This window comes from Saimiri boliviensis, chromosome 1 (genome assembly GCF_048565385.1).
Source record: "Saimiri boliviensis isolate mSaiBol1 chromosome 1, mSaiBol1.pri, whole genome shotgun sequence".
NCBI lineage: Eukaryota > Metazoa > Chordata > Mammalia > Primates > Cebidae > Saimiri > Saimiri boliviensis.
This window is the reverse complement of record NC_133449.1, coordinates 27,795,086-27,808,397: the sequence shown is the minus strand read 5'-3', so window position 1 is coordinate 27,808,397 and position 13,312 is coordinate 27,795,086. Positions and strand designations below refer to the sequence as shown.

The following is a 13,312-nucleotide window of genomic DNA, read 5'->3' as shown; positions in this document are numbered from 1 at the left end:
TTCATCTTCAGAATAAATTCACTCTATCCCCTGTAAGAACCATATGAATTTACAGTACAATATTAAGGGAAATCATATAACTGAATATTGAATGGTTTTTTCATTTTAACATAAAATAATTCTATTAGTGGGTAAAATAGGCACACTTGGTAATATGAACTTATGAGCAGATGATGACTTCATCGTAGTGTAATGAAATTTCACTGTAGCAAATCAATAGGGTATGCAGTCAAACTCCAGGCTATCTCAATATTTTAAAGTTCTACTTTCCCTTTTATTTGCTTGAAATGATAAGGTAAAACTACTGATGCTGGTGAAGAGTATCCTAACCCTAGGAATTCAGGAGGTTTATTTTTGTAGTTAGACTCTCAGTTATAAGCCTAGTAATTAGATGAGGAGCATCCAAATGCAAATAATATGTAAAGCAGCACCTAAGGCAAACTTCCTTTGAAAAACAAAGCCAAAGGTTACAACAACTTTAGGAATGTAGATCTTAAAACCCTCAGCAAGTATTCTGGATTGTTTCTGGTGTGCTGGTAGGTTTCTGTTTTTGTTTTTTTTTTGGCTGTTGCTTTGTGTTACACAAGAGTTTCTCCTTTTTGGTCCTTGTTGTTTTACTCTTTTTGCATGAACTCTAAAGATCCCGAAAGACATTAGTGTTGCCATGTAGACATTTTATCTATAGAAGAGACATCATTTCACAGTAATGTGGGGGTTAAAAAACTTTACAGTTTTGACAAATAGATTTTACCCTTCTCTTAACTTACTGTCAAGGAAAATAAGAACAGCATATAACGTTAGAATTCTTAAAATAAAAACTATGGTAATTTAATACCGAAGAGATAAATATGAGATTATAAGCCAACAAATATTTTTTTTCCTTTGACCCTCAAGAATACGAGCAGAAGCAACATCAATTGCAAATAAACAGGAAGACTGCTGAAACTGATAAGGCACAACAAATTAAAACAAAAACACTAACTGTAAATTGTGGATTAAGGTGATTATATAAATCATGTACTTTCATTTGCTTTTGAACTTGGCTCTAAACGAGCTGAAGGAGAGTTTTAACTGGAATACGTGGAGGAGGTCCTGAGTATGTGCTACAAGGGTTTCTTAGAAGACTGCTTACTAGTCTAATAGGGCATAGTAATTGCCAAAATCAAATCAATTTTATGCTTGGTAATCACAAATCTAATATACATATTTTCCACAACAGGACTGTAGAGAAACTGACAGAAATTGATGACTTCCATTCTTACTTGGACTTTACAACCCTTGGGTAAAGAATGTAGAACTAGTAAACTGGAAACTAAGTTTTTAATGAAGTATAAAAATCCTATGTTTTACTTAGAGAAAAAGAAAATAATTTTCTTCTGTAGATGGACTGTATAGGCCAGGAACAGTGGCTCACACCTGCAATCCCAACATTTGGGGAAGTCGAGGTGGGAAGACCACTGAGACCCTTTCTCTACAAAAAATAAAAAATTAGCTAGGCACAGTTGTGCACGCCTGTGGTCCCAGCTACTCAAAAGGCTGAGGTAGGCGAATCACTGGAACCTGGGAGTTTGAGGCTGGAGTGAGCTATGGTCACACCACTGCACTCCAGCTTGGGTGACAGAACAAGACCATGTCTCCAAAACAAAAAAAAGATGAAATTTATTTAAAAAACATTCTCTAATTTTTACTATGGTCTATAGTTTATATTCTACTAAATCATACTTACAACTACTATCAAAATTAGTATCTAATATTTACTAATTAGTACAATATGCAGGCGAACTTGTACAAAGATTCTGTCCTCTCTCTACGCAGTTATAAATACCATTAACTCTCTGAACAACATCAAATTTGGAAGGTAGAAATTTTTCTTACACGAGATTGCAATTAAACAACGATAGGTTCAAATACAGGGCAGAGGAAGGCAGCCAAATCTTAAATCAAAACCAAATCCTCATCTATGATGAACCTAGGCCTTTGTCTTAAAGCTTCCTTTTCAGAACTTGCTCCCTAGTCCATTTGCTTTCTCTCACACCAACCACAGCCGAGTGACTTGGATGCTACTTCTCTGCAAAGCATTTTCAAGCCTCTCCCCAAAACAGCTGTTCCCCAGGCCACACTTTGCCTGCATCATATTTTAAGGAATGTCATTTACGCTGTTCTAAATGGATTCTGGGTCTCTTCTGGACAGCCTAACTCTGAAGGTGCCTGAGAGCAACTGTTAACATAAAGAAAACTAAAGACCCTTTAGTGCAGCATGGTTAATATGCAGTGCTACCTACCGAATATTATCGTCTCAGCCTCCTGAATAGCTGAGATTACAGGCACGTGCCACCATGCCTGGCTAATTTTTGTATATTTTTGTGGAGATGGGTTTTCACCATGTTGGCCAGGCTGGTCTCAAACTCCTAACCTCAGGTGATCCGCCCACCTCAGTCTCCCAAAGAGCTGGGATTACAGTGTGAGCCACCATGTCCAGCCAAGGGCCAGAACCTTGAAGCCACTTGCTAGGGTGTTTGTAGAATGGAGTGGTGACTAATATGCAGCCCTAATATTGCATATTAGACAATTTATATGAGAGTCTTTCATCCCAGTCATTAAATAAAAGTGATTTTTTCCCAGAGTTTAATTCACTTATAATAGAAATTTTATATGGAAAACTCACTTCTAAATAACTTTTGAAGTTACTGTTTTAGCTTTTAGGAAACAAAATAGCTCAATGGAACTTCATATAAGAAATATTTTTAGTAGCATTCATCATGTGAACAAAATGCTGACAAACCAGTCATACAAATATTGAGTTAAATAATTACTAAAAAGTTTACTTATAGTCTCATACTGATAATCATATATTTTTACCTTGAGGAGATACGTGGGGATATTGCTGAAATCCACTGGCAACTTCAAAAGAAAACGAGCTGAAAATTCACCAGTCTGTAAAAAGAAAGTTACAATAATAAGATTAAAATCAAAAATAGATTATGAAGTGACAATTATAGCCAAGGCCACAAGTTCAACCTGTTCAAAATGCAGGCATCTTTAATTTGGTTTTCCTAACATTAGGCAAGAAAAGAAGGTTGGAAACATAGGGGAGGATCAAAAAGAGTTCTTAAAGTATTCGTTACTAAAAAGCACAATTAGAATTTTTAAATCTGGATTTTAAATGTACAATAAAATTATAATGTAGCAGTATTGCCTTTTTGTTTCTTAAAAGTATGAAAAGAATATATGAATGTATGATTTTTTTTAATCCAAAACTATAAAGCCAGACCTACCCATTGGATACATTCATTTTTATTAAAGCATTCAGACCACTTCACTAATATTTATAAACAACAAGGTTGATGGCATACACCACCATCCTGTCTGCAGTATGTATATCTGGAACTATATGCAAAGGTCAGACTTCTACCTATCAGTGGGTATCCAAAATAAGTTTCCCATCTCTGGAAAGTCCACTATATGATTATTATTAACTGATGTTTTTTCATAATTCCCTCCAGGAACTCATCTCTATAGGAAAGAGGTACAGAGGTTTGTCAATTTACAACATTTAACTAAGCTATAAATAATAGCTTCTATTTGCTAAAACAGAAAACTCATTTAAAAGAAAAACATTTGCCTCTCAATTTTTATGATAGAAAAAGCTAAGGAATCCCATTTTTTTTTAATTTTGTCATAGTCTAGAGGAGGAGTTTTCCAAGTAGGTCATGTCAAGATCTTGGCGTGCCAGAGAACCTCTGCAAAGGCAACAAAGATGTGTCCTGAGCTGCTGAAATCCTCAGTCTTCCAGCCTGTCTCACTGCAAGTGTGCAGCTCAGCCTGGTATTTTACTTAGATATACTTGAAAGAACAACTCCAAAAATGATCCAGAACTACTCAGAGTGGATGTCTATCCTTTTCATATTGTAACTACCAAAGGGTTCCCTCTTTTTAAAAACAAAGCAGCACAAACTCCCCCAAACACATCTTAAAACATAGCAAGAATTTACAAATATTATTATGAGTGGGTGGATGAATGCACATAGGCACCCATGTATAGCACTTCAGACAATTTCACAATAGTTGCCACTCCATTCTACAAACACCCTAGCAAGTGGTTTCAAGGTTCTGAGCCTTGGTCAGGCACGGTGGCTCACGCCTGTAATCCCAGCACTTTGGGAGGCCAAAGCAGGTAGATCACCTGAGGTCAGGAGTTCGAGACCAGCATGGCCAACATGGTGAAACCCCATCTCCACTAAAAAGTACAAAAATTAGCCGGGTGTGGTGGCACACGACTGTAATCCCAGCTACTCAGGAGGCTGAGGCAGAAGAATTGCTTAAACCCAGGAGGCAGAGTTTGCAGTGAGCCAATATTGCACCATTGCACTCCAGGCCAGGCAACAAGAGCGAATCTCCATCTCCGCCAAAAAAGGTCTGGCCCTAATTTTAAAACTCTGATCTAAAACCTTGAAAACACAGACAGAAATATAAACCTTGAGCTCTGAAGATAACAATGATAACTAATATCTGCCTAATTGTTTGTTTTACCACTTACAACATCTTTTAACTTACATCAACCTCTGGCTAAGGACAGAGCATTTCTTCATTACCATAACTCTAACCCTGTGACAGAAAAGGCAGAAATGAGAATTGAATGGACAGATTCAAAGCTAAGGCAAGCCAGTGTGTGAGTGACAGAAGCCACTATGCCACCAGAAATGCCAATGGTGAGAAACAGGATGGATACTCAGAGCTGAGTAGCTCTGTAGCTATTCTCAGGACTGAATGCCATTATGTGCAGGCTACTCACAACTCAACACTTGGGAGAATATTTTAAAGAGCCACTAAGGATCTACAGACAGCTCATCTTGGTGGGTGGGAGAAGGTTTGTGAGACCCTATTATAATTCTTGCCTTCTGTTGTATAGTCCAAGATTACCAGAAAGGTGTGGTTTTGGTATTATGCTAAGCTCCTACAGGTCTCTAAAACTAACATACTCTGTTAAGTGTGTTTCTTTGGATCAAGACACAGCTGGACCTAAAAGGGTCTGTTTTTAAGTACAAGGGGTCATACTTTGAAAGGGCCAAGTGCTGAGGCAACAATAATACCACAAAGTTAAATGAGAGCTGATAAGAGGGACATCCAGCCAAGTGAGAGTTTGGGGCTGTAAAAGGAAAGACAGAAAAGTCTTCCCTTAGTGCTGTGTACAGTGCTATAGAAGGACCACTCATCAAAGAATACATGCTCCCGGCCGGGCACAGTGGTCATACCTGTAATCCCAGCACTTTGTGAGGCTGAGGCGGGTGAACCACGAGGTCAGGAGTTAGAGACCAGCCTGGCCAATAAGGTGAAATCACATCTCTAATAAAAATACAATTAGCCGGGCATGGTGCACATAGGCACACATGCATAGCACTTTAGACAATTTTGCAACAGCACGCCTTTATTCCCAGCTACTTGGGAGGCTGAGGCAGAAGAATCGCTTGAACCTGGGAAGCGAAAGTCACAGTAAGCTGAGATCGCACCACTGCACTCCAGCCTAGGTGACATAGAGTGACTCCGTCTCAAAAAAAAAAAAAAAAAAAAAAAAACTTCCCAACAACTGTCCACATTCTCTTTCTCCTATAAAATTATTTTTTCCCTTGTTTACTCAATCACTCCCATCAGCACGTAAACATCATTTTTTAAATGTCTCCATTCACTTTATGTCCTTCTGCAGCTCCCATTTCATTTCTCTGTTTTACTTTAAAAAATAATTCCTTATAAAAAATTAATCTATACTTCAGGTCTACATTTCCTCATTTATTATTTTCTTAAGCCCTCTCCAGTCAGCCCTTCCCCACCACTACTCCACCAAAACAGGTCCTCAAGGTCATCAATGACCTCCCCATTGCCAAATTCAATGATCATTTCTTGGTCTTCATCTTAAGTGTTCTACCAGAAGCATTATGACATCGCTAATCACTCCTTTCTTTTTTTACTTGGTAAAACATTCTTTACTTCGTTTCCAAAGTCCCAGTTTCTCTACCTTACTGGCCCTCCCTCTGTTCTCCTCAACCCCTGAACGTTGAAGTTTGGGGTATGCCTGGGCTTAACTCTAAGATTCCTTTTCTTTATTTTATGCTCAGAGGATCTCACCCAAGTTCATGACTTTAAATAATATATATGCTGATGACTCCCAACTTGTGTATCTCCATCCCAGACCTTTTCTTACATTCAAATTCCATTTATCAAACTCCTATAAATAAAACAAAATTCCTGATTTTGTGCTCTTCTCTTGATATTTATTCCTCATTTCAGTAAATAGCAATTCCATTCTTTCACTCACTCAGGCCAAAAACCTAGAATCATTTTTGACTCCTCTGACTCCACATTCAAAGTGGCAGCAAATCCTGTTAACTCTCCCTTCAAACTATATCCTGAGTCTCCCTTCAAAATACTGACGTTTTGACTCTCCCTTCAAAATATATCCTGAGTCCAACCACTTTTCACCACCTCCATAACCATGTGAACTGATCTCCAGCCTGGACAAAGGCAATTGCCCGTAACTGTGTCAGCCATTGTTTGTCTGCAGTTTATTCTCATGACAACAGGCAGAGTGATTCTTTCAACACATCACTTGGATTCTGATCCTCGTTTGCTCAAAACTCTCAAATGATCAAGATTTAGCTCCTTCATAGAGTAATTTGACAAGGTAACAATTGAGCAAAGATGGAAAGAGGGTAAGAAACAAACTATGCGGATCTGAAGGACAAACACCCCAGGCAAAGAGAACAAGTATAAAAAGGGTTGATGCAGGAGTGTGCCTCCATGTTCAGGAGATGGCAAGGTCAGGGTTACAGGAGCAAATAAGCACTAACATGGAACAAAGTCACCCAGAAACTCTCTTCTCGATGGCATGAGCAATTTCTAAACCCCTGGAGGACGTGCAACAACCATTCATAAAATTAGTGAATAAGAAAATCACTACTATGTCTATGTGGAACAATTGTTAAGTGATTCCTGGGGATATTGAGGCAAGCTTTTAAAAAGTACCACGATATTCAGAGTTTGGGGAAGAGAGTTGAAGAGATGTTGATAAACCAAACTCAAGTTATTTCTTCATTTTCAGTGTATAAGTCAAATAACCTACCGATAAATAAATAACCATTTCTACCTACTAGTGTAAAATGTCAACCTGTAAGTTAAAATGCAATTTCAAAACTTTTGGTTTGTTAACCTCAGTGGTGTGTGTGTATATACATGCCTGTTTTTTACATATACATACATATATAAACAACAACAAAAGTGAAATGTAGGATTTTGAAAGTTAAAATAACTCATGTACATATAAGGTAATAGGAAAGATAATTACATATTTAGCACTTGGACTCATTTGAACTGCTAGTTATTTCAGTCCATGCACTGCATTTTAGCTCTTTTGCCCTATTTTAGTTTGTACAATATATTTTTATTCTACCAGCTATTTTAGACCAACATTCTTTTAAAAACTATCAGATGATCCCTACTTTACTCCTTCTCAAAATGTTGATCCTGGAATTAATATAAAAAATTTGTGTTTATTGGCAACAGGCTGATTTACACAACTAATGTCATACTGAAAGAAATCTTGGTCCCAGGACTGATACAAATTTTTGTTTATCAGCAACAGGCTGATTTACAAAACCAAATTCATAGGAAAAGAAACAATACTATGAAGAGAATTTGGGAAACCGTAAAAAGCACTTTATGATTGCCAACTTTCAAGCCTACCATACATTCCTTATTTTGCCATTGGAAGAACAAAGAAAACTCAACACTTGTTTCTGACAGCACTGGAAATGTTGAACACTAAGTAAGACTCAAGAATTCAGTTTTCCAATCTGGCACTGATTTTCCTTATGACCTATAAGCTAATCATCTTCTCTAAAACTGAGTACATGATAATTTTAAAACAATCTTAATGTAAAATTAAGTTATAAACAGTAAAAAAGCAAAACGAGTGAAAAATCCTTGTTCCACCTCAGATAATGACTTTCGTGTGGTTTTATATTTGAATTTCCAAGAGCTATTCAAGCAATTTATGGTCACTCGGTTGTAATGTCAAAGATTGCTTTCACAGCAATCTTTCCTGTAAGCTGAAAATGAGACATTTAGATGCCGCCAAGTGAACAGAATAATCTGATTTTTTTGTTGTTGTTGTTGTTGTTTTTTTTACTGTCCTTGGTCAAAATCTTCTCTTGGATAGATGTAGAAAATTATCTAACCTATGACTGTTAAAATGTCAGCCTTTCTGCCAACTGCCTTAATGGCAATTTCCCCAGCATTAGCAATAAATATGTGCATCTTTCCTTTTTTCAAGTTATAGTACATTGGCAAGTAACTTAAACTAACAAGACTCTCAGTTTTGGCAGTTTATTAGGTCTAAGCTTTTCTTCTGGTAATCACAGCTGTGACCGTTTTTTTCTCCTTTTAGAAGTGACAGGTAGACATTTTGTGCAGAATGGAGTCCAAGTTCAGGTTGCTCTGTAAGGGAAATTTTACTCCCTTTCTTAGAGACACTTGCCTTGTCAACAAACAAGCTTTTATCTGAAACTGACGGCTCTTACCACTTAGACAGCTAATAGCTAAGAAACACTCAAGACTGATTATAACTTTAGCTGTGTGACAAACTGGTAAGGCTGATTCTTCAAATGGACTCTGAAAACCAGTGAGCCTAAATCTGGAGATTGTTCCTTAGCACATGCATAAATATACACTATATGTGAAAAGGAAAGTCAAAGTTAGTCTAATTAGAATTTTGTAATTTACAAAATGTTTTCTAAAATATGTCATTTAACTATCCCCAAAACCCTGCTTGGTAGATACAATTTATTTATATCCATTTTAGAAATGAGAAAACTGAGGCTTAGAACAGTCAAGAAACTTGCCTATTGAAAGAGCATAACAAAGAGTCACAGAGCTCAATCTCAAGACTCAAGGTGTATTCATCCATTCATGACTATGTATTAAGGACCTAAAATATGTCAAGTAGTCTGCTAGACATTGCAAACTAGTAAGTAAAAGACACAGGACCACTGCCCTTATGGAGCTTACAGTCTAGTAGGTGAGTCAGACATTAATCAAAACAATCATTCCTATAAATTATAACCTGTGTGGAGAAATGGAAACACTTAAACACTGTTAGTGGGAATGAAAGTTAATTCAGGCAGGTGGGAAGCAGTTTGAAGACTCTCAAAGAACTAAAAATAGAACTACCATTTGATTCAGCAATTCTACTACTGGGTATATACCCAAAGGAAAATAAATCACTCTACCAAAAGGACACCTGCACTTGTATGTTTGTTACAGCACTGTTTACAATAGCAAAGACATGGAAACTACCTTGTCTTAAGGGTGCCCATCAATGGTGAATTAGATTTCTAAATGTGGTACATATACACCATAGACTACTACACAGAAACAAAAACAGAACAAAATCATGTCCCCTGCAGCAAAATGGATGTAGCTGGAGATCATTATCCTAAGGAAACTAATGCAGCAGAAACAGAAACAGAAAACCATATACCACATTTTTCACTTTTAAGTGGGAGCTAAACACTGGGTACACATGGACATAACCATGGAAACAACAGACACAGGGGGCTCCAAAAGGTGGAAGAAAAGAAAGGGAACAAGAGTTGAAAAACTTCCTACTGAGTACTATATTCACTATTTGGGTGACAGGATCAACAGAAACCAAAACCTTAACATCATACAGCACAACCCTGTAGTAAACCTGTACATGTACTCCCTGAATCTAAAATAAATTAATTAATAAAATAAAATAAATTATAACCTATGATAAATGCTAGCAAAGGGCACAGTGCTCTGAGGGCAAATTCCAGGAAGAAATGAATCATCTAGAGTTGGGGACTCCTTACTTTGACGGAATTTTTTTTTTAAGCTAAGTCAAAAGACCAGAAGGAAAAGTAAATAACACCAGGCAGGAAAAGTCTAAAGAAGAAAAGCAATGAGAGGGAACTGTATATAAAGCATAATTTTTCTCTGGTCACTTACGATTTTCTCTTTATGTTTGGTTATCAGTATTTTTACCATAATGTTTTGTTTTAATTTTTCCTTGCATTTATCCCAGCTGGGGTTTGTTGAGCTTCTTCAATCTGTACATTTGTTTTTTTATCATATTTGGAAACATATGTGCTATCTATTATTTCCTGCTTTCTTGTTTTCTCTTCCCCTTCTAGGACTCTAGTTTCTTATCTATTAAACATTTTGATACTATCCCATAATATCAAGGCTCTGCTTTCCCTTCTTCCAAGTATCAATGTCCATCCAGTATTTGCCTGCTTTGATCACTCTCTGGTGTTTTCAGACAAATGGCTTTATATTTTGCTCAGAGCGCTGAGCTGTTACTTGTGAAAAGTAAGGAGCTAGTTGGCGATTACAAAAAGTACAACTTGACAGAAATTCTACAGATATGCTAATATACTATGGATAATACTATGGAGAAACAACCACTTTCGTATATTGCTGCTGGATTAATAAACCTGTATAAACTTTATAGAAGTCATTTTGACAATAAAATTATGAACATATAATCTTTGATCCAGCAATTCCATTTCTAACAGTTTACCTTACAGACATACCTGAACACAGGCGGAGGGACATATATATAAGATTATTACAGTATTGTTTATAATAGTGAAAGATTAGAAGCAAACAATGTCCAATAATAAAGTTCAGATTTAATAAATTATAATTCAATTGTACACAGTAATAATATACAACTGTATGAAGAACAAGGGAGTTCTATACATGTTTATACAGAAACAAATCTCTGAGCTAGATTAAGTCAAAAGAAAGGTCCCAGACAGTGTATAATAAACGTTACTATTTGCATAAAAAGGGGGAATATAAGTATTTGCTTATATATGTACAAACTAACTGAAAATTTATACTAGGAAAAAGATATATTAGTACTTACCTGAATAGGAGGAAAGTGGTATGATTTGGGTGAACAAAGGACAAAGATGGGAGGGAGAATTTTCACTATGTTACTTTACATAGACTTTGGTTTTTGAACAATATAAATCTATTATCCATTCAAAAAATTTTTAAGGAATTACAAAAATAAAACTTAAAGCATATATAATAAAATGTCCACAATTCATGCATTATTCATTCATTCATTGATCAAATATTTACTGAGCACATACTGTGCCAAGTAGTAGGCTGGATAATGTAGAAGATCTTAAGACAAAACAGTCTATGTGGTCTCAAGGAACTTAAAGTCTATTTGGACTAGACTGACAATTAAACAAAATAGTATGATGTAGGAAGTGTTTTGACAGAGATATTCACAGGATGCTTTGGAAGTAATTCAGTTGGGACACTTAGTTTCCAGTGACAGAACTCCAATTCAAACTCAGGTGAATAAATAAAAGAGAATTTAGTGAAAGGATATGAGGGATCTCATGAAACCTAGGGATAAAAACATAGCATGGCCTCAGTTCCAAGGATTCTAATGCCTACAGAATTTTCTCTTCGTCTCTTGTCTCTGCTGTGTCTGTACTTCATTTTCCTTTCTATTTGCCAGCTGCTGATTCTTCTGACTAGATGTTATTAGAAAAAAGGTCCCAGATTTACATGTTACAGACCAATTACTCATAGAGAAACCAATCTCATTCCCTCAGCACTAACTCCAAATTCCCAGGGAAGAATTCTATTTGGCGTAGGTGAGCCTCCCTGATCTAATCAACACATTTCCACAGTTCTTTGAAGTAAGTAAGTTAATGGTACCATAAGTTCTTGAAAATAACTGAAAAACGAGGAAACTCTTTTCTGAGGAAGGAAACAGATTGCATCATTTGTACATTTCCGAAAACAATTTTTTAAACACCTGAAGACTTTTCTTACAGCATACTTGAAATGCAGATTTCTTTGTCTTTTGGTACGTGAAGAAAAGATGTTAAAACCCAATTCAGCTGGTCCTTTTACAACAATTGTCCATTTCCTTCATGGCGAGAACACTGCGCAATGAGTGCACACTACATCTAAATGGTCACCAAAGAGATGGGGCAATGCACCCATGATTTCAGAACAAATGAGTGGCCTCACAAAGATAAGTAAGGTGGCATAATTAGAGTCATTCCCCACATGCTGTTCTGAAAGTTAGGCAAAGGAAATGGAAAGGATTTCCTTTGTGTTTTGTATGCTTCCTGAAAATAAGATCTTTTCCACTGGATGCATCCTGCTGCTGAAAGAAACTTGAATTTTCTACTGATACCTCTACCATTTAAAACACAATAACAGAGTTCTTTTGAATGTCAGCATGATTTTAAAAGTTATCATTTTCAACTTTAATGTCTTGAGACATAAAGTAATTTAGGTATGTACATACTACTTTTTATTAATAAGGTTAAAAACCAGACATATAAGCTATCTTGTAAGCAAGATCTTAAGTATTTCCACTGACATACAAGTCAAAATTCAGTACAACAAATTCCATTACAAAAGCAATTAAAAAGGGAGCCACTGTCATGGTTCATTTATTTTAAATAACGTCCAACTCCTAACAGTTCCATGTGGTTAAAAACAAAACTAAACAAATATGGTCAGTTCCTTGGAGTATACTGTAGCATTATCTGACCACCACACTACACCATTTTCAAAGGAGCTACCACGTGTTAATCCCCAAGTCAAATGCCACCAGGATATAACTCCCAAGCAGCAAAAATTAAAGGGGAATTACGGGTGAAGGCCCCTATATGCCCTGCTATATATAGCTGATTGGCATGACCAGAGCACCTACTATCTCCTCATGGCCAGTAGAGAAAAGGCCATCCACTTCCAGGCTCCCCAGATATTTGGATCTTTCTCTTACCAACTCTGGCCCTTCTCTCCTATCATACTAGACCAGTGCTGTCAGAGAAAAAAACACGTAAAGCACAAATGTGAGCCATATATAGAATTTAAGATTATTTAACATTTTATAATAGTCATATTTTAAAAGGCAAAAAGAGACAGGTGAAAATAATGCATCCCAATATATCTAAAATATAACCATTTCCACATGCAATCAACATAAAAATTATTAATGAGATTTTTTTTAACTAATCCTTCAAACTCTGGTGTGTATTTACCATGCGCACACATCTCGGTTCAGACTAGCCACATTTCAAATGCTCAATAGTCACATGTTTAACTAGAAGCTCCTGTATCGGACAGCACAGTTCTAGACATTTTCCCATTAACATTAATCCCCACATTCAGCTAAACATTCCCTGCCGCAAATACCTAAAGACCTACATAAGCTACCAAGTATCACAAACCTGAAAGATTCCTCACAAGC

General features: G+C 36.5%; 1 protein-coding gene across 7 annotated transcripts in view; it reads right to left on the bottom strand.

Annotated features, from left to right (window-relative positions):
- Positions 1–13,312, bottom strand: part of BABAM2 (BRISC and BRCA1 A complex member 2) — a 450,161-nt gene that overhangs the window by 280,010 nt on the left and 156,839 nt on the right. For all 7 annotated transcript variants that reach the window (XM_074395641.1, XM_003941529.4, XM_003941528.4 and 4 more), the window contains one exon: positions 2,860–2,934. In XM_074395641.1, coding sequence (XP_074251742.1) covers positions 2,860–2,934 — 75 coding nt within the window. The remainder of the gene's footprint in view (positions 1–2,859; positions 2,935–13,312) is intronic.